Source organism: Phocoena phocoena, chromosome 16, assembly GCF_963924675.1.
Source record: "Phocoena phocoena chromosome 16, mPhoPho1.1, whole genome shotgun sequence".
NCBI lineage: Eukaryota > Metazoa > Chordata > Mammalia > Artiodactyla > Phocoenidae > Phocoena > Phocoena phocoena.
Genome location: NC_089234.1, coordinates 943411 through 968988, shown reverse-complemented (window position 1 = coordinate 968988; position 25578 = coordinate 943411). Strand labels below are relative to the sequence as shown.

The 25578-nt window shown below is 55.9% G+C and overlaps 1 protein-coding gene across 1 annotated transcript; it reads left to right on the top strand.

Annotated features, from left to right (window-relative positions):
- LRRC27 (leucine rich repeat containing 27) lies at positions 1–25055 on the top strand. Its single transcript, XM_065894744.1, is given in 12 exon segments — positions 1–83; positions 6643–6745; positions 7561–8009; positions 8934–9053; positions 9381–9489; positions 10034–10161; positions 12036–12075; positions 12077–12133; positions 17084–17202; positions 18493–18622; positions 24910–24985; positions 24988–25055. Coding segments are annotated over 12 exon segments (1482 nt in total).
- The last annotated feature ends 523 nt before the right edge of the window (positions 25056–25578 follow it).

Genomic DNA, 25578 nt, shown 5'->3' with positions numbered 1-25578 from the left:
ATGTGCGCGGTGGTGGCGTCTGAACTGCCAGCCGGGCGAGACGTAGCGTCTCCAGGCCGGGAAGCCACTCTAGCAGCTGCGCGGTGAGGCCTGGCCTCGTTTTTCTGACACTTGTGTCCCCCATTTAATAGATTTAAGGATAAATGTTACGGGTTTTCTTTTAACTTGGCGTGTGTGATTACAGTCACTAGTGGAAATGCTTTGAGGATGTGGCATGTTTTAAATTTAGTTCGTTGACAAAAACATTTTTTTTTTCTCCCCAAAACGCCCTCTGCACGATTCCTAAAAGCTTCTTTCAGTGGCTGCCAAACCTCACCTGGCTGGACCTCCGCTCTAATAGGATCACAGCGCTTCCTTCTGGGATCGGCTGTCACAAGTGAGTTGCATGTTTCTTTTCCCAGGTTAGGAGGTCACCATCATCTCCTTCAAATGCCCGAGTGCCTGTTCTTTGGCTGCCTAACCACACCCCACCTCACTGAATGTCGACTTTAGAGCAGAAGCGTGTAATGGCGTTTTCAAAGCCAGCTCGGAGGTGCGGTGGCTGCAGGTACCAAATGCACCTGTATGGTTATAGTTTAGGACGCGTAGCACCGCGGAGCACGCTGGCACCACAGCGCCTCTGCTGGGTGGTCCACGCGGCTTTTGCAGCCGGTTCCATCTCTGACTCCCTCACGTGAAGCTGCCTGAAGGGTCAGAAATACTGTACTGAAGAACCTAGGGGTAAGACGGGAATAAAGACACAGACCTACTAGAGAATGGACTTGAGGATGTGGGGAGGGGGAAGGGTAAGCTGTGACAAAGTGAGAGAGTGGCATGGACATGTATACACTACCAAACGTAAAATAGATAGCTAGTGGGAAGCAGCCGCATAGCACAGGGAGATCAGCTCGGTGCTTTGTGACCACCTAGAGGGGTGGGATAGGGAGGGTGGGAGGGAGGGAGATGCAAGAGGGAGGGGATATGGGGATATATGTATACGTATAGCTGATTCACTTTGTTATAAAGCAGAAACTAACACACCATTGTAGAGCAATTATACTCCAATAAAGATGTTAAAAAACAAAAACAAAAAAACCAAAACAAACAAACAAAAAGAAGAAATACTGTCCATGAATTAGGCCAGCGGCTTTGCTCCCAAGGGCCCGTGTGGAACTGCGCTGGTTCCTGGTAAATAATGAGTCACTCTTCCTTTTTGGGAAAATCAGAAACCCCAAAGCAAGCTCTGTGCCATCCAGCCACATTCCTGCCACTCCGATGCCGGGCGTCTCCTACTACTCCCACTTCTAGAACTGGGGCCAAGCTGCCTACCCCCTTCACCCGCCCCTCCCAGCAGCCACAGGTCAGCTGGCACCCCCCAGTCCTGGAGTCACATGCAGCGTGAGGCCACCCCACTCTCCTGGCCCCTGTGCCTCAGTGCCCAGTCCTTCTATGCCAGCTTCTTAACCTTTAGGAGACCTCATGACGTGAATTTCAGACACGCCTTTAACATTAGTGCACGCTGGGCAGAGGGAAAAGCACGTGCAAGGGCCATGAGGTGGCCGTGTCCTTGGGAATGGGAGGGGCAGCAGGGAGGCCGTGTGGTGGAACAGAGGAGGGAAGGGGCTGGAGGTGCCTGCAGAGGCAGTCGACCAGAGCTGGTAGGCGCGATCGCTAGTTTGAATTTCATCACGAAAGAGGCAGGAAGTCACAGACGGTTTGAAGGGAGGGACAGGGCTTTAAGATCACTCTGAAAGGAGGGGTGAGCGTGCCGCAGCGTGGCCAGTTAGGCTGCTGCAGCCGTCCACGCAGGAGAGCCGGGGGATTCAGGTGGGATGGACGGTGTGGGAGGAGCAGAGGGGTCCAAGGGTGACCCCCTTCCTGCTAGAGTCATTACAGCCCCCATGAAATGGCAGAGTAGAGGCGCAGAGGCCCTTCACTTGCCTGAACTATTGCTCACTGGCTTGAAAAGTATGTTTAAAGAAGGGAGTATTTGGTCCGTGTAACAGTAAGAGAAAATCCCCGTGCGCCGTCCGTGCCTTTTCAGGCTCTGCAGGGAAGCAGCTAGTTTCTGTTGACAAGTGGGTGTCTCCGGCAGGGTGGGGACACCCCCGGGAGCTGTCTTCCTGGAGCTCCTGGGCCTTCCTGGACCCACTGGGTCGGCGCCTGGTTGCCTAGAGCAGTGTCCTCAGCTCCGGCCAGCGCGTCTGCCAGCGGCAGTGTGACAGGCAGCCATGCCTTCTCTGCTTCCACCTGGTCCCCGCCGGCGCGACCTGGGTGGCCCCAGGCGTCTCTGAGTGTGTGTCAGGGAGGCTTGGCGGGGCTCCGCTCTTCACGGGGTACTGGGCTGGTGTGTCGAGGGCAGTCTCATGCCTGTGGTCCATGGCTGTCTTAGCAAAATGGCACTCGGTTCTGGAGAGTAATTGCTACTCGAAGGATAAAAATAAACTAGGACTTGTGCTCATAAGCACTATTCTTTATTCGAAAATAAATACGTGGTCTCAAATTGTGGAATTCTTTGACTTTGCCAGTCAAAGCCACCTGCTTAATGTTGTCTAAGATATACTTTTGCGTGTGATTTATAACCAGTTATATCATTAAAATTAGATCAGCTTGCTAAAGAACTGAAACATTCATTAGAAATTATGGGCTTATTGAAAGCCTTAAACTTTCCAAAAAGCCTAATTAAAACAATGCCAGAGGGCTTCCCTAGTGGCGCAGTGGTTGAGAGTCCGCCTGCCGATGCAGGGGACACGGGTTCGTGCCCCGGTCCGGGAAGATCCCACACGCCACGGAGCGGCTGGGCCCGTGAGCCATGGCCGCTGAGCCTGCGCGTCCGGAGCCTGTGCTCCGCAACGGGAGAGGCCACAACAGGGAGAGGCCCACGTACTGCAAAAAACAAACAAACAAGCAAACAAAAAAACAATGCCAGTGTTCCTATTCTCCCCCTCTCAATGTCTTAGATGTGTAAGCTTGCTAGCAGAGAGAGAAGGTTTAAAAAGGTCCATCAGTATATATGCTTCCTTAGGCAAGCAACTCCAGTCCAGTATATAAATGCGTGGCGTTCAGTTGAAAGTCAGTGAAATGAAATAATCAGTGGTTTACGGATAGTATTTGTGAATTTATCACTTAAAAGTGTACACAAGAATATTTTAATGTATTATTATATAAGGTGGAAAAATCCCCTGTACACTTTCAGGTTCATAGTTGGCTAATATGCCCCCCCCCCAAACAAACAAACAAATAGACAAACAAGTGGGCTGGAACATCCTTGGCTTTGAGAGAGGCGTGTTGGAAGGTCCAGGGTACGCGGCTGCCCGCACATCCGGTTGAAGAATCTTAGAAAAGCAAACGCCGTCCTCCTTGGCTATTTTTGTATTAGCGAAATTAAAAGGGGACTAAACCAAAACCAATACGTTGAAGTAACGATGTTTAATTAATTTGCCTTTGTGTTTACCAAGGAAAGTTTAATTCCCCAAGTTTACTTCTTAAAAACTTTAAATAATAGGAAAATCCAAGACAGTAAAGGGAAAGAGAATTGGCTGATCCTCAGGTAATCCGATTTTCCTTTAGGGCTGCCAGTCAAAAGTTAAACTTGGTTTAAATGAATACTTACTAGAGCTCTCAATTCTGTGTCTGTGAAACTATATTTTCTCCTTTCACATCTTGGGGACTCTGGTCAGTGTGATGTTGAATTTTAATTTTTTCACCTTCCAAGGAAAATGAGACGCGAGACCGCCCCTCCCTCTAGCTGGAGCGTCATTTGCTGATGGGGTCTGCAGGGGGCTGTCTGTCTGAGGAACGTTTTGGGGGAAGGAAAGCTGAGGATGTGGGTACAGGTTAGCCTGCATTCCAGGCCACTCTGCTCCCCATTGGTCTCCCAGGGCTGCTCAGGGCACAGAGCGTCAAGCCCAGTGACAGAGAAGGCAGGCGGAGCTTCGGTGAAGCCTGGGTGGAGCAGGGCGGGAGACGGGCGTCCTGCCTCTGCCTGGACGCCCAGGAGAAGGGGCCGTCACACCCCTTGGCTGAGACACTGAATGAGCCAGGGCATTTGAAGTCTTTTTACATTCCTGAAAGCAACTGAGAAAGAGAAAATGATCATTAATAACGACGGAGCCCTGATGAAATGTGGAAAAGCGAAAGCAGCTGAACAAAAGGGGCGAGATAGAGTTTAATGTGAACTATTTATCGTCCGTTGTCGTTCAGTTAGTAAAGTTTTATTGGACATCTTCTACCTATCTATGATACGTCTTTTGCCAAACCTTGTAAGGGATATTAATAGCTATTAAGTGACAGAAGAGGTCCCTGGTCAAATACTGGGAGAAACACCCCTTCACCGTGTTTCCTGGCTTTGAGACTTCACAGAGGCCTCAGTGTGCCAATTCTTCATCTCTAAGCCGAGCGGATACTCTGTCTCCTGGACATCCTTCCGTGACTGTTCTCAGCCGGGGCGATTGTGCCCCAGTGGACGTTGGCATCATCTGGAGATCTTGTGGTTGTCACAGCTTGGGGAGGGGGGGGCATCTAGTGGGGTGAGGCCAGGATGCCGCTAAACACCCACCGGGCACGGGACGGTCCCCCCAACCAAAAACTGCCTGGTCCCAAGTGTCTGCAGTGCTGAGGCCCAGAGCCTGACCAGATGCTGAGACGTGGAGTCTATTTGCTGGTGGGGGCAGAGCATGGGGTAAACGTCTGCGTTGAAGCCGCTCCCTTAAAGAGAAGACAGATGAAGAAATTTGATGGTCATTTGATTTTCTGCTTTTAAATTACATATTTTTTGTTTTGTTTTAAAGGCATTTGAAAACTTTGCTTTTAGAAAGAAATCCTATCAAAATGTTACCTGTGGAGCAGGGTAAGTGCTAAAACAATAAAATAAAAGATAGTTTTAAATGCGGCCTTCTGCAGTTACCAGATCTGTAATGTAAATTCAGGCCTGACCCAGCAGGGAAGAGGCCAGCCGATGCTTTAAATCCCTTCCATGCCACCCTTCCGGCCCCTGAGACAACACAGATCCGATCGCAGGAGCTGTTGCTGCTATGATGTGTGTCCTACATGTGAGCACAGTGTACAGACAATGCAAACGCGGAGCCCTGTACCTGCTGCTCAAGGAAGACCAGCATCAGGCCTTTGTGGACCCAGGTGTGCTCGTGAGTCCACCTGCCCCCCTCCCCCAGGCCAGCGTGACTTTTGTTCATCCTTCATTGCTTTCCTTGAAAGCGTTACCGCTTACTATCCCTACACAATACATGTTTAAAGGGCCTTCCTTGCAGACTTTTTCTAAGTTGCATCATCCCTTGTGTATCCTTGGTGACCTGGCGTTTAGGGGCTCAGCACAGTGTCTTTCAGGCTTGTCCATGTGGATGTGGACAGCTGCTGTGTGTTCATTTCTGTTCATTCTCCAATGAACGGTTAGCTCCGTTGCCTCCTTCCTGTCTTCTGTGCTGCTGTTTTCGTGAGTTTTGCTTTTATATGTGTAAGGGATCCAATAGACACTCTTTAAACCGTCTAATTTATGTTTTCTCACATGGTCGCCCTTCTGGTGCTCTTCATCTCTTCTTGAAGTTTCGTGCTTCCATCTGGGATGACGGTGTTGGACCAAAGATCTGTCTTTTGTGTTATATTGAGTCTTATCGTAATGAATTATTTCAGGATTTTAAAAGGTCATCTTTATTTTCCCTTCTTTTTTTTTTTTTATTTTTTGCAGTACACGGGCCTGTCACTGCTGTGGCCTGTCCTGTTGCGGAGCACAGACTCCGGACGGAAGCACAGGCCCAGCGGCCATGGCTCACGGGCCCAGCCGCTCCGCGGCATGTGGGATCTTCCCAGACCGGGGCACAAACCCGTGTCCCCTGCATCGGCAGGCGGACTCTCAACCACTGCGCCACTAGGGAAGCCCTTCCCTTCATTTTTGAAGGTTGTTTTAGCAGACTGTATAGGCTCCTAGACTTTAGGCATCGTGACTGCTTTAGAAATATCTGTATTGTCTTGTGGACTCCATCGTCTATCGAAAAGTCAGCAGTCTTACAGGTTTTCCCTTAGAAGTAATACATCTTTTTTCTCTTGCTTTTTGTTTAATTTTCAGCAGTTTGTTTGGTTTTGTTTTTATAAATTTATTTACTTATTATATTTGGCTGTGTTGGGTCTTCGTTGCTGCACGTGGGCTTTCTCTAGTTGTGGCGAGCGGGGGCTGCTCTTCATTGTGGTACAGTGGCTTCTCTTGTTGTGGCACGTGGGCTCTGGGCACGTGGGCTTCAGTAGTTGTGGCACCCGGGCTTAGTTGCTCTGTGACATGTGGGATCTTCCAGGACCAGGACTCAAACCCGTGTCCCCTGCATTGGCAGGCGGATTCCTAACCACTGCGTCACCAGGGAAGTCCCCGTTTACAGTTTTCGTGTTTTGCCATTTTGCTTGACTTTAAAAACTATCTTTGCTGGCATTCACCCTCCTTCTGTTTGGTGTCACTATGGGTCCAGTTCGCCTCTGGCTCTAAGTCGATTGTCCACAAGCAAATTGGACAAATACATTCATTTCTAGTCACTCCTTAGGATTTTTTAAAGCGTATCTTTGCCCACTTTGTGAACTGTTTTTCTTTAAAAACACTGATCCCCAGCGTGTAGTGGTCAGGACTTCGCCGTCCTGGACTCGCGTGTGCCGTGCCTGGTGCAGACACAGCGTGTCCTGCTCGGCCGCCCTCGGGGGTCCCTTGGGAGGAGACCTGGGCCTGGGGTCCCATGAGGCGGTTGCAGTCATGCCAGCACGTGACATCCAGGTAGGTGCTCACCTGGTTCTCCTGTTTGGATTCCACACTCTCCGAAGAATGTGAAAGAAAAGTTTTTGCTTCAGGAAACAAAGTTGTAAACCACTGACACTGAACATATTTTGTAGACTTTAATATTTTATTGTGTAATTAAAACCCATTGTCTTTCAACCCCAATTGTAGTTTCTATATGTATTTATACAAAGAGGGCTATATTGGTTCAAGTATAATACATACATAATCGACTAGAAAAAAAAGGTAGAAAATAGCTAAATAAATTAGACTGAAAGGCTGAAAATGAATTCACTCCGTACAAGAAGGTAACTTGGACAGGACAAGGCTGTTTCAATGTGTTTAAGAACACAGGGGGCTGCTGGGTCTAGAGAGCCTGCCCCAGGCCTGAGGCCAGGCTTGGTGGGCAAGCCCTGCACCCTCACACCCTCACACCCTCAGCACAGCTCCAGGCCCAGGCCACCTGGCTGTCAGCACGTCCGGGTCCCTGCACGTCCAGGGAAAGGAGGCCTTGTGAGGCCAGGTGACACCTGTCTCTGGGAAGCTGTGGCCCTAACGCCCGATGAGGGATCTGGCACAAATTGTGGATGCATACGTGGTGCGCCAACTTTCTCTCACATAACTTTACTAGAGATCAAAGTGTTTAAAAGTCAGCAAAAGCATTGCAGTAAAAAATACAGGTGTGTGGGCTGAACATCAATTAGAAGCAGATACTAGAAGGTCTGGATGGGGCAAATATCTTCATTCATATGGATTTATGTGCAGTGTGAGGGCCTGGGGCACAGGGACCAGCCCCTACCCAGCCTTCTGCGCAGGGAGCGGGCTCCAGGTTGGTGCGCATCTCAGGTGTGGACGTACAGTCTACTAAAATGGCCTTTTATCCACTGTCGATTTCCCCAGTTAAAAAGATGAGCGTAAGTGAGGTGCCACCTCCCCTGTTGGATTTATCCGAAGAGCGTGTGTCCAACAAAGAAGCCATTCATTCTCGGGAGGCGAAGGGAACCATGTTAACAGAAAAGGCAGGCTTTTTCCCACCTGTGGAAAAACTAGACCTGCGTGAGCGCAGAAGGTCCGCCGAGCCTCCAGAGGACTGGCCGAGCGAGGAGGAGATCCGGCGCTTTTGGAAGCTGAGGCAGGAGATCGTGGAGAGCCAGCAAGCGGAGGTTCTGGAGCGCCAGCGCCTGCCCGCGGAGCTGCCCCCAGCCCTCACGGCGGTGCTGAGCGACAAGGAGAAGCGGCGACCCCGCCCGAGACCCGTCTTCAGGTAAAAGTTGAAAGCAAAGGTGTACTTTCTTGATCTCTGCGCGGCTGTGATATCATTTTGTGATTCTCTGTGAAGACGTCGGGTGGACGTATGTCCACGTCGCCATTGTTCGTTACACGGCAGATGCCAGGCCTGGTTTAGGTTAAAGTTACCCAGAAAACAGGCTCAGAGGAAGAGGTTACACGAGACAAAAACTCAAATCCTGTGTGTGGGGGGGTGTGATGTGCACACGTGTGTGGATGTGTGAATATACAGAGAGAACGTGACCCAGTAACATTGGGGAATACAGCTCATACGTCGGCAAGGGCGGTGATGGCACGTCCAGGGCACAGAACATGGTCAGCAGCCACTCCGGTCTGTGGCCCTGCGGACGGCGTGAACACACGCCCCGCGTGTCTGGTAAAAGTCTGTGGCGGGACAGTGAGGAAGGGCCCGTCTGAGAAGGCTGCCATTGGGCACTATTGGAAAACAGATTAAAGAGCTTTGATCCACGTGCAAGGTGTGCACGTGTCTACTGCACTGTTGTTTCACCTGTTCTGTAGGTTTGAAAATTTTTCAAAGTAAAACCTTGTTCAAGTGTGATTACCTGGCCATAGCCCTGGGAGGGCTGGAGGTGTGCAGGGCAGGTCTCCCCAGCCCACAGACCCCCGAAACCAAGTTGGTACCTCGTCCAAGTCAGTGCGAGCCTTTTCCCGGCATGGCACAGTTTCACCAGTCCCAGGTGTAGGTCCAGCCGTGGCCTGGCCCGGGGAGCGGGGTGGAGGCCCTGACGACCGACCCCGCCTACGTTGTGGATTCTGGGGGTGGCAACTGTCCGTGACCGTCGGGGCATCTCCGTGTAGCCAGCCCGTGGCCCTGCACTCACCCTCGGGGCCGTCACGGGGTTCAGTGCGGTGCTCGGCTGACGCCCTGGTATCATCGTAGGACGAGGACGCCCTCCTTCAAGAGTGTCCTGCCCGAGCTGGCCCCATGGCAGCAGGCCCAGGGCCGCACCAGCCTGCCGGAAGAGAGTATCAGCCCAGATGGAGCAGCGCAGGAGGTGAGGTCGGGGGCAGCGGGGCGGGCTTGGCCTCGCCTGGAAGCTGCTCCTCGCGGGCCGTGTGCCCTGGGCGGCTGCAGGCCCTCAAGTTCGCCGCCCTGCCTCTGCCCTGTTTCCTCCTCTGGTCCCTTGCTTTTCCTCTACCCGTCCTCTCCTGTCAATCACCCAGCTTACAGGTCTTGTTTAAGAAAAGTGGCTTAAAAATAACGTGCCTGTCTGGGAGGTGCACTCCTGCCTCTGCCCCGCGGGGCTGGTGCTGGCTTGGTCGGCCTCGGTGCGGGGCCAGCTCGGGCCCTGTCCTCACTGTCCCCTCTGTCCCCTCTGTCCTCCAGCCCCACCAACTGCCTGTCTCCACCACGCTCTGGGCCCGCGAGGCCGGCTGGCGTGGACGGCGCCCTCCACCTTCTGGTTGTGTCCGGCCAGGTGGGGCTCCGGCGGGAGGTCAGAGAGAAGTGGGGAGGGAGGCAGGGTCCCTCTGCCCCGCCCACCGCTCCTGCTGCTGGGTGCCGGCAGCCCCTCCGTCCCTCACCCCAGGGTCCCGGGGTGGCTGCCGCCCATCCTCCTAGCAGGGCCCCTGCTCCGCCTTGCGAATAGACCCTCCTGAAATCACCCGCCTGAGTGTTTTCTCTTGGGGCCCTGCGGATGCAGACGGTCCTCAGGGCACGTGTTCTAATGGGCCAGCGCGGTGGTCCCGACACCAGACGTGCTTTTCAAGTCGGGTTTCATGTCCTTCAGGGAGAGGCTGAGTGACATTAGGCCCTCAGACCTGGTCAGGGTGCACGGTGGCCCTGCCCTGAGGCTGGCATCCTGACGGCAAGGACGCAGCCATCCGACAGCGAGGCTCAGATGTGACTGCGTGGCCTGGGCCCCCGAGGCCATGGTGGTCGCGGGCCACGCCCCAGAGTATCCCTCTGCAGGAGTCCAGGCTGCAGGGCGGGAGTGGGCCCTCACTGTGCGTCCCGACGGCCCTCTGCCCCACATCCAGGCAGGTCCCGCTGCTGCCCGGCTGTGGAAGCTCAGCACCGCCCCCCCCCCCGCCCCGCCACTTGCTAAGCACCTCTGTCTCCGAGGCTCAGCTGCCCCCGCGGCCACCGTTCACACCCTCTGGCTCGGGTGGGCACCTGGCTGGGGACCTCGGGAGGCCGGGCGGGACGTGCCCCTCCCCCCAGGTCGGGCTCCCCGGTGCCCAGGGTGCCGCCCGCCTTCGCTGAGGGCGGCTCTTGAGTCAAAGGGCGAGCAGCGGCTCTCTCCGTGGTTTCTGTGCCGCGGGCCCCGAGACCACGTTCGGTGGCCTCCTTGGCAACAGCGTGGGGACCCCGTCCAGTGGCTTAGTCTCCACACAGCCCCGCGGAGCACGTCACACTTCCTGGTTACCTGTGCCCCTGAGAACGCTGCCCTGTGCCTCTTGAGGAACCTTCCAGCCCACTTCCCAAGAGGCGGCAGAGACAAAGACAGGCCCCTGCGCCCAGGAGCACCGCCCCTGACGTCACAGAACCACAGTTCCACGCGGGAGCACCGGCTTGGGTTGCGGGCTCGGGAAGCAGCCTCTCAGGCGAGGCGGGCTCTGCAGGGGTGCAGAGGGGGTGCCTGGCCCTCCCTCGGGCCTGGAGCTGGGGGAGCACGTAGCCAGATTCTGCCGACACCGATCTCCTGCCTCATCGTGGAGATAGGACAGAGGCTCTCGCAGGGCAGCGGCCAGAGCCCAGGAGGGCCCAGCTGCTGTGACCCTGGGGACCAAAGGGCCCCCGACACAGGCAGCAGGAGAGGCCAGGGTGAGTCTGGGATGGTGGCCAGGGTCTGGGCCCACGATGGAGGGCTCTGCTGAGAGGGGAGACCGAGGGCCAGATGTGCAGGTGGGATGGGAGGGCACTGGCCATGGGAATCCGTGGAAGATCCAGGAATGGGGTCAGACAGGCTGGTGGAGACCCAGGCTGGAGACGTAGCATCCAGACCCAGAGTGCGTGGTGGGTGAAGCCCTGGCCCCGTCCCAGCCCCGTCGCCACAGCCACAGCCTGGGCAGGGGTGGCTTCTGTTCAGCTCAGAGGCTCCCCAGTGTTGCGGTGCCTCTGTGCCCGCGTGGGCAGCGAGTCCTCTGGGCGTTGCCGTGGGCGGTTCGCGGTGCAGCGGGCGAGACGCAGCCAACAGCACAGTGACACCGCGGGTGACGGGGCTGGAGAGACAGGGCTCACGGTCTTAGGTGAGGCTCGGGTGTCTGAGAGGAAGTGGACTGGTCAGCATCCCCTGGGCCCCGTGCAGACCAGTGAATGCCTGAAGCCTTTGCCGCGGAGCTCATGGCCACGGCCCCGACCCGGCCTTCCCTGAAAAGTGTCCTGGTGCCTCACTGGGCAGGGGCTGGGTGGGGCCTGGCTTGTCCCCGCCCAGGGAGCTCTGCCCAGATGTGCGTTTTGGAGCCCCCAGGATGCCCGTGTGTCCGGCCACGGGACCAGGAGTGAAGGGCTTTTGTGTGAAGCTTTAAAAGTGACAGTAGATGGGCTTCCCTGGTGGCGCAGTGGTTGAGAATCCGCCTGCCAATGCAGGGGACACGGGTTCGTGCCCCGGTCCGGGAGGATCCCACATGCCACGGAGCGGCTGGGCCCGTGAGCCATGGCCACTGAGCCTGCGCGTCCGGAGCCTGTGCTCCGCAACGGGAGAGGCCACAACGGTGAGAGGCCCGCATACCGCAAAAAAAAAAAAAAAAAAAAGTGACAGTAGAAATCCTTGTAGGGACCTCCCTGGAGGCCCAGTGGTAAAGACTTCCCCTTCCAGTGCAGGGGGTGTGGGTTCGATCCCTGGTCAGGGAGCTAAGATCCCACATGCCTCGCGGCCAAAAAACCAAAACACGAAATGGAAGCAACATTGTGACAAATTCAGTGAAGACTGTAAAAGGGTCTTGTTTAGATACACCGAAGAAAGCCTTCAAAGAAAGCTGTAAGCTGTGCACGAAGCTGCTTGCAACGACAACATCCGTGTTCCGCTGTGTCCTCCAGGGACAGGCGAGCACTGCAGGAGTGGAGGGTGCTGGCCCAGGAGGATGCAGAGGAGGAGGGAGGGGGTCAGCCACCTCCCGACCCCACGGAGGAACCTGGTACGTCTGCGGGGGACAGCCCGTTCAGCCCCGAGGGGTGGCACGGCTGCCAGCGTCCAGGGTGAAGGAGGCTGCCTGCTCTGCAAAGCCTGACCGCTCACCGGCCTCTGCCACTCAGCCAGCAGCGACCTCCCCTTAGAAAGCAGGCCACCAGTGGGCCTCCCAGCACCCCACGCTGGCCCGGGCTCGTCCTCCCTGTTCCCCGGCCTCCACCAGCCACCCCTCTGCAGCCCCGGTGCCCACTCCCGGCCTCCCGGGAGCTTCCCTGTGGCACTCGGACCCCAGCCGCCCCCCCACAGCCGCCCCGCACTCCTCCTGCGTGGGCTTCAGGCCGGCTGGCCACGTGGAGGGAGCGTTACTGCCCCTTGCCCTCCTCTGGGGGAGCTGTGCTCGTGCCCTCCTGGGGACTCCCCTGACCTCCTTGTTCCCAGGTCCGGTGAGAGGCTGTCTGTCCTCACCCGGAGGGCCGTCCCGAGGCCTGTCCGGTCCTCTCTGTGCTCGAGCTCCCCGAGGCGGCTCTGTCCTGGTGGCCAGGCCTCTCCTCGCTCTGCTCCCGCTCTGATCACGGCAGCCCCTCACCCCTGCTCATGAGCCCGGCATAACGAAGTCACCCCGACCCCACCCTCGCCAGGGCCCGGAGCCTCCCTGCTGTCCCTCCTCTCTGCCCGGTGCCTTTGCACGCCACTTCCTCTGCCCTTACCTGCTGGGCCCCCGTCTGTGTGTCTTCAGAGCAGGGGTGGGACATGAACGTCTGCCTCGACCTGCACGGGCTCCTGGGCTCCAGACACCCGCTGTCCGGACTATGCAGGCGCCCCCGTCCCACCAGACCCCTAGGCAGCCCGGCCCTGGCTTCTGGGGCCAGCCACACGCGACCATGCTGGCCTCCTGTCCTTCTGCCTGGTCCCCAGCCGCTCCTGCTTCCTGGGTGCTGATCAGGGGTGGACAGAAGGGGCTCACGATGGCGGGCTCAGGGCTCCCAGGCTGGACTCGGTCCCCAGTCCAGGCCACACGCCACATGACCCGCAGCGGAAGGGCGATTTCCCCTCTGCCCAGGCCCCCTCAGCCTCTTCATGGCAGCGAGGGCACCTCCTCTCCCCCCAGACCACAGAGAGGATTGTTAAGATGACCCCCAGAGACCACGGAGCCCCGGGGCAGCTGGAGCTCTGGGCAGACTGGTGCACCTTCTCCCCCCTCCCGCCTCCAGGGTGGTATTTAAGCATCATTATGACCATGGTGGCTGTCGGATGGGGAGCCGCTGCAGGTCACTCGGGCTTAAATACGCGTAACATATGATAAAACGTGCCGTCTTGACCGTCATTAAATGTACAGTTCAGAGGCATTTAGGACATTCCCACTATGTAACCGTCACCACATCTGTCTCCAGAACTTTCTCATCTTCCCAAACGGAAACTCTGTCCCCATTAAACACCAAGTCCTCGCCCCACTTCCCCCGGCCCCCAGCCACGCCCTCTACTTTCTGTCTCTGTATTTGGCTCCCGCGGGGACCTCCTGTGGGTGGAATCACACTGCATTGGTCCCTTTGTGTCTGGCTCATTTCACTGAGCGTAACGTCTTCAAGGTCCATCTGTGTCGTAGCCTGTGTCAAAATTTCCTTCCTTTTTAAGGCTGAATGATATTCCATCGTGTGGACGGGCACATTTTCTTCTCCGTCTGTCCATCCACAAATGCGAGAGTTGCTTCTGTCACGTGGCTGCAGTGCCCACGGGTGTGGCGTTGCCGGCGCGAACTGTCTTTTGTATGTGGGTCACTCCCGCTGGAAACGACTTCTGTGATACTGTGCAAGAAGCAGCTTATCCCGTTGTGTGTATTTTTGTATATTACAGAGAAAGGTGGTCACTACGTTTTACAGCGTGGAAATTGACAAATGTCTGTATAACCTGGAGTGGCACAACATCCCGTAAGTTAGATAGGAAATTTAGAAGCTCTGAAACTCACAGCAGGAAATTTTTACTTCATAAAACTTAAATATTTTATATGGCCTAAAATACTATAATTAAAGTCAAAAGATAGGGGGAAATATTTGTGACATATGTTTGTAACAAAAGATTAATATATAAAATATAAAGAAAAACCACAAGTAGATTTTTTAAATTAAAGAATGCAGTAGAGAAACGGGCAAAGTGTAGGACAGGCAGTTCACAGGTGAGGAAGCCCCAGTGGTGGTAAATTCAGAAAAGAAGCCCGGCTGCTCGGAGCTCTGGGTGTAAACACCCACCAGCACCGCTCGGGAAGCGGCCGGCAGAACAGAGGCCTCGGGCAGCAGGCTTCCGGCCACTGCTGCTGCCAGGGCGTCAGCTGCTTGGAAATGTCTGGTAAAGTTAAAAATACTGATTTCTTGGAAGACTTCTGGTGTCCCGCCTCACAGAAATAAAACAGTCGGATCACAGGCCTGTCGTACAAAGACGTGGGTTTGTGGATTTCAGCATCGTCTGCATGCCCACCGCATCCTCTGTCCCCCGGCCGCGCCAGGCCCTCCCGCGTTCCGGCTGCACCCGTGTGCTCTGTGTGGTCGCCCACGTCCTGCCCCCCGGAGCCTGAAAGCAGGAAGGGAAGGGAAGACTCCTCCCGCATGGGCAGGGGGCCTGAGCCTCCTGACTCATCACCCCCTTTTTAAAAAGCCTTGCATTTTCATTTCTCACGATGCTCTAAACCCGGCAGCTGTGCCAGTGGCCTCTGGATCCATTTTATTGGCCTGAAGAATATTCCTCGTCTGCTCGACACTCAACATATGAAACTCGGGGTCAAGGGACTTCCCTGGCCATCCAGCGGTTTAGACTCTGCACTTCCAGTGTAGGGGGCCCGGGTTCTATCCCTGGTCAGGGAACTAAGGTCCCACATGCCGCAGAGCACGGCCAAAAAGTAAAACAAAACAAAACAAAACAAAAAACTCGGGGTCAAACCACTCTCAGCCACTAACACGGCAACGTCCTCCTCGCCTGCTCCGCGGGGTGCAAGGCCGTCCCTCCTCTGTACTTTGTGACAACAGTAAAATATGGCTGGGGTTTCAGTCCAAATCCTATACTTTCAAAGGCTTTAAAGATAAATGTCTGACTTTAAGAAGTACACCTAGTGGCTTTAGCACTAGCTCTTTTCCCTGTGTTGGAACACAGTTGAGGAGAACCCTGGTTAATGGCAGCGTGTGCGCCGGCTCCCAGGCAGCCAGCAGACAGTTTCGGTTCTGCTGCGTCTGCAGCCTGGCAGCATCGGGGAGCAGAGCAGAGGAAAGGTCGGACGTGGTTTCTGCTCCCCTCCCCCGCCCATCCACCCCCCTCCCTCCTCCCTCCTCCCTCCTCTCTCCCAGCCTTCCCTGGCGCTGGGTCCTTCTAAGAGTCAGACAGGTGCTGGGGTGGAGCTGACAACGCAGGCGGACAGGCCCCGCCCTGGTAACCCGCTTAGAGGTGACCGGGCAGATAAGCCCTGCCCTGATCCCCCTCGCCTCCCCAGGACCCGCACGCGCCCTGTCCCTACAGCAGCTGTGCTGCCCTGAGCCACAGACAGACATACAAGCACAGGTCTAAAGCTGCCTGAGGAGCGCAGGCTCGGTCTGGTTCTCAGACTTGTCCGTTCCGGGGCGGGGGCAGCAGCGGGCAGCGCTGGTCGAGGGCCCTGGTGTGTTTCCACTCACGTCCTTGTTACGTGGGCGCGGGGCCCCCGGTTTCTGGCGCTGAAGGCGGGATCGTACCAGGGCCCCGGGGCAGGACGAGGCTGCCACAGGATGGCTGGGGTGGGACGTGGCAGAGGTCACAGGTCCTCAGGAAGCCCCGGACACCTCAGCAGAGCAGTGAGGACATACCCCCAGCAGCAGGGTGTCGGGCACCCTCGGTAGCACGGGGCCTGGTGTGGAAGCCGAGGAGGTCAGGGTGCAGGAGGGCTCCAACCAGACATCCAGTTGTGGCCCGAGGAGGGAGGAGGGAAAAGGAAGGTTCTGGAAAGGCAGACTTAGTAGATAGAGAACCAGGGAAAGGGGAATCGGGCTGGAGACGGGGGGCCACTTTGAAGATGTGGGTGAGCAAATCCAGATGAGACACACCAGGTCCAGCTGACCAGAAATCCAGGTGTGACGTCCGCGGGCCCTAGAAATGAGGAATTCGCTAGCATTTGTAGCGCTATGTCAACATATTTTGTGTAATGCTGCAACCTACAAGTTTTAAGGAATTTGTTGTTTTCAAAATTGAGGTGGCCTGTGAATTCTTACGGAGAGCTTCCAGAACCACGACAGAACTACCCTGTCTTCCTCTGCCCCTGGACGTGGCCCCTCCACCCAGTAAAACCCATGGCGGCTGCTGGGGAGAGCAGAGAAAGCATCCTGCAGGAAGCACTGGACGGTAGCCATCTGGAGCTCGCAGGGTCCCTGAGAGCATCGGAGCTTGCCTGGCCTTGGGCGCCGGGCATGGGGGTTGGGGGCTAGTTAGCGGGACGCACCTAAGCTCCAGCCGTGCCCACACGTGTGCAGGAGGCCCTCCTTCGCACTCGGAGTCACAGCGGTCTTTCTGTAGCAGAAAAGCCAGCACTGGGTTACTTCTTGCACGTTTTCAGTTGCTTTGTGTCAGTTTGTTGCCATTGATCCAAGCTGGTGAATCTGTCATTCAGGTTTTCCAACGGCGAGGCTTCTTCTGCTTTCCCACTTTATTAGTCAGGTGTGAGCCCTTGTGTGTTAGCTTGACGTAGTGATTTAACACAGGGCCGTACGAGAGGCGCGGGGCCCCTGCAGAGTGTTTCCGTCTGTTGCGCTGGCGCCCCCCGGGCCGCTGAGGAGCCGTCCCCCTGCCCCGTGGCCTGTGCTCTGCTCTCACCCTGCACCGCCGGCCAGCCGAGGCCAAGGGTTGGGGACCCCAGCGTGTGGGACACGAGTGTGATGCACCCGAAGCCGCCTTGGTGTTAGCGGCTGTGTATTCCCGGATTCCTGAAACCCTCTCGCTGCGTTTCCAGGTGGCGTCCAAGATTCCCTTTGCCACTGACCTGATAGGTAATGAGAAAATACCGATGCATTCGCCTGGGAAACTGAAACAAAGCAAAGAGAAATCATTGCAAGCAAGTCAGGAAATGAGGTTGGTACCGGGTCTCGTTCCGTTGTGCTGGACGCGGCGCCCTCCGACCTCCCCCTGCAGATGCATCTCTTCCGCTCCCCGCACCTCAGCCCCGGCGTGCCCTGGGCCCCTCCTGCAGGTCCAGGTACACTCAGGGACAAAAAGCAGGAGAGCCGTGATGCCGCCACTTTTCAGCTCTCACTCCCGCAGTGTCCACTCGACCCCTAGATCACCGCCCTTCCCGCACCCCTGCCCCCAGGACAGCGGCTGCTTAGGGTCCTGGCGAGCCCTCGTCCTCCTGTGCTGACACTGCCCTGACGCCGGGCGCTGTGCCCTCGGCCCCCTGCTGACCCAGAGTCCGCACCAGGAATGACCGAGGGGGCTCCACGCTGCCCTCTCCGCCTTCCCGCCGCCCCCGTCTGCACCAGGCCCACTGCAGGGAGGCACCTCCATGGGCTCAGAGGCCAGAGCTGAAGTAAACCGGGGGGTTCGGGGTGGGGGGACCCGCCTGCCCCGGGCCCTGGCACTGCTCCCACCACGGGCACCAGCTCTGGTCTGAGGGCCTGGGGGAAGGTCATCATGCTGTGACCTGTGGACGGCAGAGGGCTCATTCCTCCTCCCTCACCCCTGGAAATCCAGGAAACGTCGCAGGTCTGCGCCTGGGGCTAACCCAGCCACGTGGGTTCGGATGTGCTCTCATGTCCTCCGGGGAACCTCCGTCGCCCCCGTGGGCCCTCAGCAAGCCACAGCAGACGACATCTACACGGACGCCCCTGCACCATGGACAGGATTTCCTGAGAGCTGGGCTCTGAGATGCTGGGCGGGCAGGCCCTTCACCCAGCGTCTGTCCTGCAGGGCTCAGGAGGCCGCTGTGCTGGTGGGGCGGGGTCTCGGGAGGCCCGGCCGGGGACCCACCAGGCTCTGCCGCCCTTCCCCACGGATCGCCCAACATCCCGCGGGAGGGCTCTGGGCCATACTGAGCAGACGCGTCTAAACTCCTACTTGATGCCGTGCTCTGTTCCTTTCTTTGAGGGTTTATTAAAGCTGTGTGTTTCCTGTGAAAACAAAGACACACCTTCTCCTTCGCGTGCAGAGCGCGCAGTGCCCTTGGTGTGCAACATCCTTCGTGCTGGTCTAGCGGCTGTGAGCGCAGGAGGGGGCGGTAAGGCAGCCTGTCCGTCTGTGGGCTGGTGCCCAACCGGGGGCCGGCCGACCAGCCCCAGGACTGCTGTTTTGGCCAGAAGGAGAAAGGGAAAATTCTCCCTCGCTGTTCAGGTGGAATCCTTTCCTCGTTGCCCTTTGTTTCCCCAGTGCCTTCCGAGAGGAGAACTTAGAGGAAAAGCGGAAACAGCACAGCCAGCAACTGCAGGGACGAAGAAGCAGGTTCTGAGGGTCGGCACCTCTCGAGGAGGCGGGGAGGGCCACGCAGGACTTGGAAATTGTAAGTATTTGTCAGCTCGACTTGAAAATAAGATTTGATTAAAACTCGAAGAGATTTAAGAGAACCACCCAGCATCACGGGTGGTCAGAGGATAAGGAAACATTCCCGCAAGCGTGCGCCCCCAGGTGCTGGCACCACCGGACGGACCGGACCCGCGGCTGTGGTCCTCCCGACACGCCCACGTCTGTGTGGCAGGAAGGTTGCCACCAGCGTCAGTCCGTCCATCCGTCCATCCCACAGACGTAGATAAGCACCTACTGCGTGTCTGGAGTGTCCGCCGTTATGAGAGTGATGCAGAGATGGAGGAGACACCTTCTTGCCCCGCCCAGCGCGTAGTCAGCCCACCCCCCCCACCCCGCCCTCCCCGCGAGCACCCAGGCCTCTGCGCATCCCCATCAGCTGCCCCGCTGCCCGCGGGCGCTCGCTTTCCCAGCCGCAGGAGCACCTGCCTGTCTTCCCAGCACCCAGGCCCCAGCTTGTGGGCCTGTTCCGAGCCGCGTGTCTCACCCCGGCGCGGTGGCCCGGAGCCCCTCTCCCGGGTCTGCTGCCCCAGGGCTAGCAGCATCGTCCCCACCGCCCGCCGAGGGCTCTGTCACCATTGTCCCCTCTCTTGGGGCCCACAGAGATGGGGGGGAAGGAACACAGGCAGGGGCTGGGGCACTTTGTAGAGACCCCACCCTGCTCAGACTCTGCCCCTCTTCTCAGACTCTTTTCCTTCCCGGCCCTGCCTTCAGAGGAACCTTTATTCTCTCCAAATCTATCATTGACAGGAGTAACCTCATTCTTGGACACCCCAAACCCTACCTCTTAGGGCTTCTGAACAGCTGTGTCTCATCGCACTGCTTCAGATTAGAGACTCAGAAGTCTGTTTGCTGTTGGGAACAACTCTGTGCTCACGGATTTCATAACCTATGAAATGAGCCGATTCCCTGAAAGACACCATCAGCCAAAACTCGACAGGAGGAGAAACAGACAATCTGAATAGACTGACACATATCAATGAAATTGAATCAATAATTAATAAGTTTTCCAGTGGGTTCACTGGTGCAGTCTACCAAGCATTTAAGGAAGAAATTGTGTCAACTCCCTTCCAGAGGCTAGAAGCAGAGGGAATACTTTGTAACTCACCCTATGAAGCCAGCATCGCCCCAGTACCAGAAGCAAGGGCATTACATGAAAGGAAAACTACAGACCAGTCTCTCTCATGAACAAAGATGCAAAAACCCTCACCAAAACACGAGCAAGTCAAATCCAACAACGCATAAAAAGAATAACGAACGACCAAGTGGAATGTACCCCAGACGTGCAAGGCTGGCTCAGCGTCTGAAAGCCAGTTCACGTGGTGCGTCACACCCACGGGCTAAAGAAGAAAAATCATATGATTGTACCAGTAGCTGCAAAAAACAAAAGCATCTGACAAGATCTAACACCCATTCATGATAAAAACCCTCGGCAAACTGGGAATAGAGGGGAGCTTCCTCAACTTGTTGAAGGACATCCACAGAGACTCTACACTAACATCATACGTAACGGTGAGAAACTAGACGCTTTCCCCCAAGGTCAGTAACAAGGCAGGGCTGTCCCCTCTCACTGTTTCTCCTCAGCATCTTTGTTCTTAGGTGGCATGATTGTGTAGAAAATCCCAAAGAATTGACCCAAAAAATTCCTGGAACTAGTAAACAATTATAAGAAGGTTGCGGGATACAAGGTTAATACATAAAAGTCCATTGCTTACCGTATACCAGCAATGAACAAGTGGAATTTGAAATTAAAAACACAATACCATTTACACTAGCACCCCAAAAATGGTGCTAGGTATAAATCTAACAAAATGTGTGCAAAATCTATATGAAGAAAACTACAAAACTCTGATGAAGGAAACTGAAGAAGAATAAATAAATGGAGAGGTGGTCCATGTTCATGGATAGGAAGACTCAGTATTGTCAAGATGTCAGTTCTTCCCAACTTGATCCATAGATTCACCTTAATCCCAGTCAAAATCCCAGCAAGTTATTCGGTGGATATTGACCAACTGATTCTAAAGTTTATGTGGAGGCAAAAGACCCAGAAGAGCCAACACAATATTGAAGAAGAAGAACAAAGTCGGAGAACTGACACTACCCAACGTCGAGACTTTCTATAAAGTTATAGCAATCGAGACGGTGTGGCGTTGCTGAAATCGGAGGACTGACACTACCCAACGTCGAGACTTTCTATTAAGTTATGGCAATCAAGACAGTGTGGTGTTGGTGGAAGAAGAGACGAATAGATCAATGGCACAGAAGACAGAGCCCAGAAATGGACCCACACAAATACAGTCAACTGATCTTTTTTTTTTTTCGGTACGCGGGCCTCTCACTGTTGTGGCCTCTCCCGTTGCGGAGTACAGGCTCCGGACGCGCAGGCTCAACGGCCATGGCTCACGGGCCCAACCGCTCCGCGGCATGTGGGATCTTCCCACACCGGGGCACGAACCCGTGTCCCCTGCATCGGCAGGCGGACTCTCAACCACTGCGCCACCAGGGAAGCCCACAGTCAACTGATCTTTGACACATGAGCAAAGGGAACAAAACAGAGCAAAGAGAGTGTTTTCAACAGCTGGTGCTGGGCCACCCGGACATCCACATGCAGAAAAATGAATCTAGACACAGACCTTGTACCCTTCACAAATATTAACTAAAAGTGGATCACTCTTACCAGACTGTGTACATTGAATATGTACAGTTTTTTATATAAATTATACCTCAATAAAGCTGTAAAAACATGGGTCACAGACCTAAATGTAAAATGCAAAAATATAAAACTCCTAGAAGACAACATAGAAAACCTAGATGACCTTGAGTTGGTGACGCCTTTTTACATAGAACATCAAGGCGTGAAAGAAAAAAATGGTAAGTTGGACTTCATCAAAATTTAAAAATTCTGTTCTGTGCAGGACACTGTCAGGAATAAGACAGCCACAGACTTGGAGGAAATAGTTGCGAGAGACATATCTGATGAACCACTGTTGTCCAAAATATGCAAAGAACTCTTAAAGACTCAACAATAAGAAAGCAAACAACCCTATTAAATGATGGGCCACAGACCTGAACCGACACCTTGCCGGAGAAGGTACATAGATGTTAAATATGCTTACGAAAAAGTGCTGAACAAAGCACTTCATTAGGAAATGCAACTTAAAGCAACGAGGAGCTAGCACTGCACACCTGTTAGAATGGCTGTGATGCAGACACGGACCACACCAGCTGCCCACGGACTGAGGAGCAGCAGGGACTCCCAGTCGCCACCGTGGGAACACAGAGCAGTGCAGCCACCTTGGAGACAGCGTGACGGTTTCTTACAAAATTAAGTATACTCTTATCATACAGTCCAGCAGTTGTGCTCCTTAGTATTTACCCACAGGAGTTGAAAACTTATGTCCACACAGAAACCTGCACACAAATGTTTGTAGCAGCTTTATTCGTAACTGCCAAAACTTGGAAACCACCAAGATGTCCTTCTGTAGGTGAACGGATTAATGAACTGTGGTCCATCCAGACACTGGAATATGATTCAGTGTACAAAATGAGCTAAGAGGCCATGAAAGACAGGGAAACACCTTAAATGCTTATTACAAAGTGAAAGAAGCCAATCTGAAAACGCGGGCTACGGTATGATTCCAACTCTATGACATTCTGGGAAAGGCAGAACTGTGGAGACAGTAAAGAGCCCAGTGGTTGCCAGGGGTTGGGGGAGGGAGGGATGAACAGGGGGAGCACAGAGGATGCTTAGGGCAGTGAGACTGCTCTGTATGATACCATGAGGATGGATACGTGTCACCGTACATTTGTGCAAAGCCACGGAATGTACAACACTAGGAGTGGAACCCTAAGGCCAACTGTGGGCTTGGGTGGTGACGTGTCAGCCTGGGCTCAGCAGTTGTAGCAAATGTCCCCTCTGGCGGGGGGTGAAAACTACAGAAATAAAGTCCCGGGTGAAGTGTGGGTGCCCGAGAGCCACGCACACGGTTCACAAGACAGTCTCGACAGCGTTTGATGCACCACCGGTGGGAGAAGGTGGGCCCCTCGGCCAGGAGCTTGCATCAGGTTGGAAGGCCAGGATGTCTGCATCTGGTGAGAGGGCCAGCTGATGCCCGGCAGGCTCTCCCTCCAAGTGCACGTGCCCCCTTTTCTCGTGGGTTAGTCTCCAGTCTGCCCTGCGGCCCCACCAGACAACAGGAGAGGAGCAAAGTGATGCAGCTCCTCAGCACAAAGGAAAGGGAGAGGAGAGGCCAGCTCCTCCCATAATCATGAACAGAGCACGGGCCGCCCACCAGAGGCCACGTTTCCCAACACCCCTCGCAGCGTATGCGACGGCCTGTGATTACGGTCAGGCCAGCAGGACAGGAATAGACGTATACGTGTGTATGAACTTCCTGAGCTTGTCCTCCCCTCCCCCTGCTGGAATGCACAGGTGATGGTGGGAGCTGGGGCAGCCATCCCAGACCCTGAGGTTGAGAGTGTGGAGTGAGGGGCAGAGTAACGTCCCCACGCTGACAGTGGCCCTCAGATAAAGCGCCGCACCTGGTTCAGCCTCCCCATCTGGGCCTTTGTTCCAGCCGCTGAGCCTGTAACCTAACCATTCACAGGCCAGCTTGGTTCTGGAGGAAGAAAGCCACCTGCTGGTGTGACACGAGGGCCTCTGAGAGGGAGGCTGGCAGGAAGCGAGATGGCTGGTTCCACGGGCCCACAGACTCAGTACTGGAGAGGCTGAGGGTGGAAGGTCCGCAGCGCCCTCAGCAGCCTACTCGGCTCCCCTGCCCACCCAGCAGGACGTGCGGGGGGTGGACTCTTAGAGGTTGAACAAGGAGGTCTGGGCCCGTGGGTCCTCCCGCGGAAGGAAGGCACCACGCGATGCCTCCCTGATTGTGAGTCCCACGAGGATCGGGCTGGGCGTCTGCTCCCCCCACTGAGAGCGGGAAGGGGCCCCTGAAGAAAACTGGCAGAGACACATGCCCTCAGAACCCTGGCTCGTGGGTCCCCCTGCCCCTATCCTGACTGACCAGCAGGGCCGCGACCCAGTGGGTACGGTGTTTCAGTGCCTACTCCTTGAGGGGGTGGGAGCCGGGACGCTGGGCGCTCGAGGGAGGGACCAAAACGGCCGACTGGAAACGTGCAGACGAATTGAAGTCCTCTGGGCAGTGATGGAAACCAGCTGTTACAAGAGTGGGCACTCAGGTATCTGAGAACTCGGAGTTAAGTGAAAAGTACAGCCAGAATCCCTAAAAATTAAAAAGCCTAAATCAACAGATGAGGTCGAGCAAATCCCCCAAGAAGTAGAACAAAGACCAAAGGAGGGATGGAGAGCAGAGACGAGTCAGACCCTAGGGTCGACCGGAGAGGCCTGACCTCCGAGATGCTCTGGAAACTCACGGGAAAACCCAGGGAGGTTCAGGAAGCAGGCTGGTTCCAGGCTGCCGGGCGGCCACGGGCCCAGACCATCCCAAACAGGCTCTGAGGTCCTGGAGGCCCCAGGGGGGGACAGGGCACGTGCAGAGGCTGGGCCAGGTGCCACGCGGGGACTCGGGGGACGTCCCTTCCCTTCCCTTCCCTCTGGAGCTGGAAGAGCGGGCGCGTCCTCCCAAGACGGGGAAGAGACCCCGGGGGAGGAGCCCGGCCCGAGGGTCTGCAGGGGCGCCAGGCTGCTTGGATGACCCCAGGACAGGACGGGCGTGGGAGCTACGTGGATGCTTTTAAAGGAGCAGTCAGCTCACAGAGAGTACACATCTCTGCCGGAAGGAAGCCGGAAGCAGTGGGCACTCAGTGGACGAGCAGCAGAGGTTCCCCTGGGCCGCACGACACAAGCTCCGGGTGTTAGTTTAATCCAAGATTGTGGTAGATCCATCTTAGGGGACGAGGCGGCGTAGGGGTCTCAGGGGGGCCTGGGCTGGAGGTGGGGGTCCAGGCTATGCCCCAGGGAGACAGAGCTGAGGGGGCGGCGAGGGGAGGGAGTGGAGCGCGGAGGACACGGCCCCCCGGGGGGTGGGGAGGCCCTGCGCAGACACACCTGCCCTCAGACTGGCGGGAGGGCCCGCTCCTTTTGCTCTGGCCACCTGGTCCCCTGCGTCCTCCATCTCACCGTCTTCTGGCCCAGCTGATGGATCGGGGTGAGCAGAGGGGCTGAGGCGTGCTGGGGGGGCTCCCCCTCGGGAGGGCGGCTCTGGGCCCAGGGGACAGGTCCCACCCGTCACCCGGCGCCATCCCCAGCCCCGTGGCCAGCCTAACCTGACCCCTTCCTTTCTCCCCCAGGCCAGGAGGCTGCAGGATGAAGTAATGAAACTAGAACTGAGGTCGACCTTGAACAGAAGCCATCAATGTACAGCTCTCATGGAAGCCTTTCGCTCGGCCCGACTTTGTTGCGGCCTCAGAATATATTTTTTAACACGAACTATTAAGAACCTGCAAACGTTTACAGATGCTAATGACAGAGTATCACTGGTACAGACTGAGCATCTTCTCACCTGGAAAACAGGCCGGCAGCTCGCTGCCTCCCCAGGGGTCGCCCCTGTGCGGGGCGTGAGGTTTACGGGTCCCCATCTGCGCTGCCTATTCTGAGCTGCAGGAGGTCTGAGCTGCATTAAGAGGAGAATACGGTGACGGCCGCGTGGCGTCCGTTTGCAGCCCGTCGGCTGGCAGAATGTGGTGTTGGCACCTGTGCCCCCCGACCCTGCTCACAGAGGGGATCAAGCTTTCACGACTGACCACAGTGGGGCCCGAGGTCCGTGGGGCCATCTTTGCTGGGGAGGCAGGAGTGCCCTCCTCCCGCCCGGCGGCGCTGCTCCCCTCCCTGGGCGCTGCCCCTCCCCTGGCCCTGCAGCACCGCCGGGCCCGTCCCAGGCCCCCGGGCTCTCACCCAGCGTCGGCCCGACTTAGTCTCTTGTGCCGAACGTCTGATTAGATGTGAAATAAGGGCTTGAT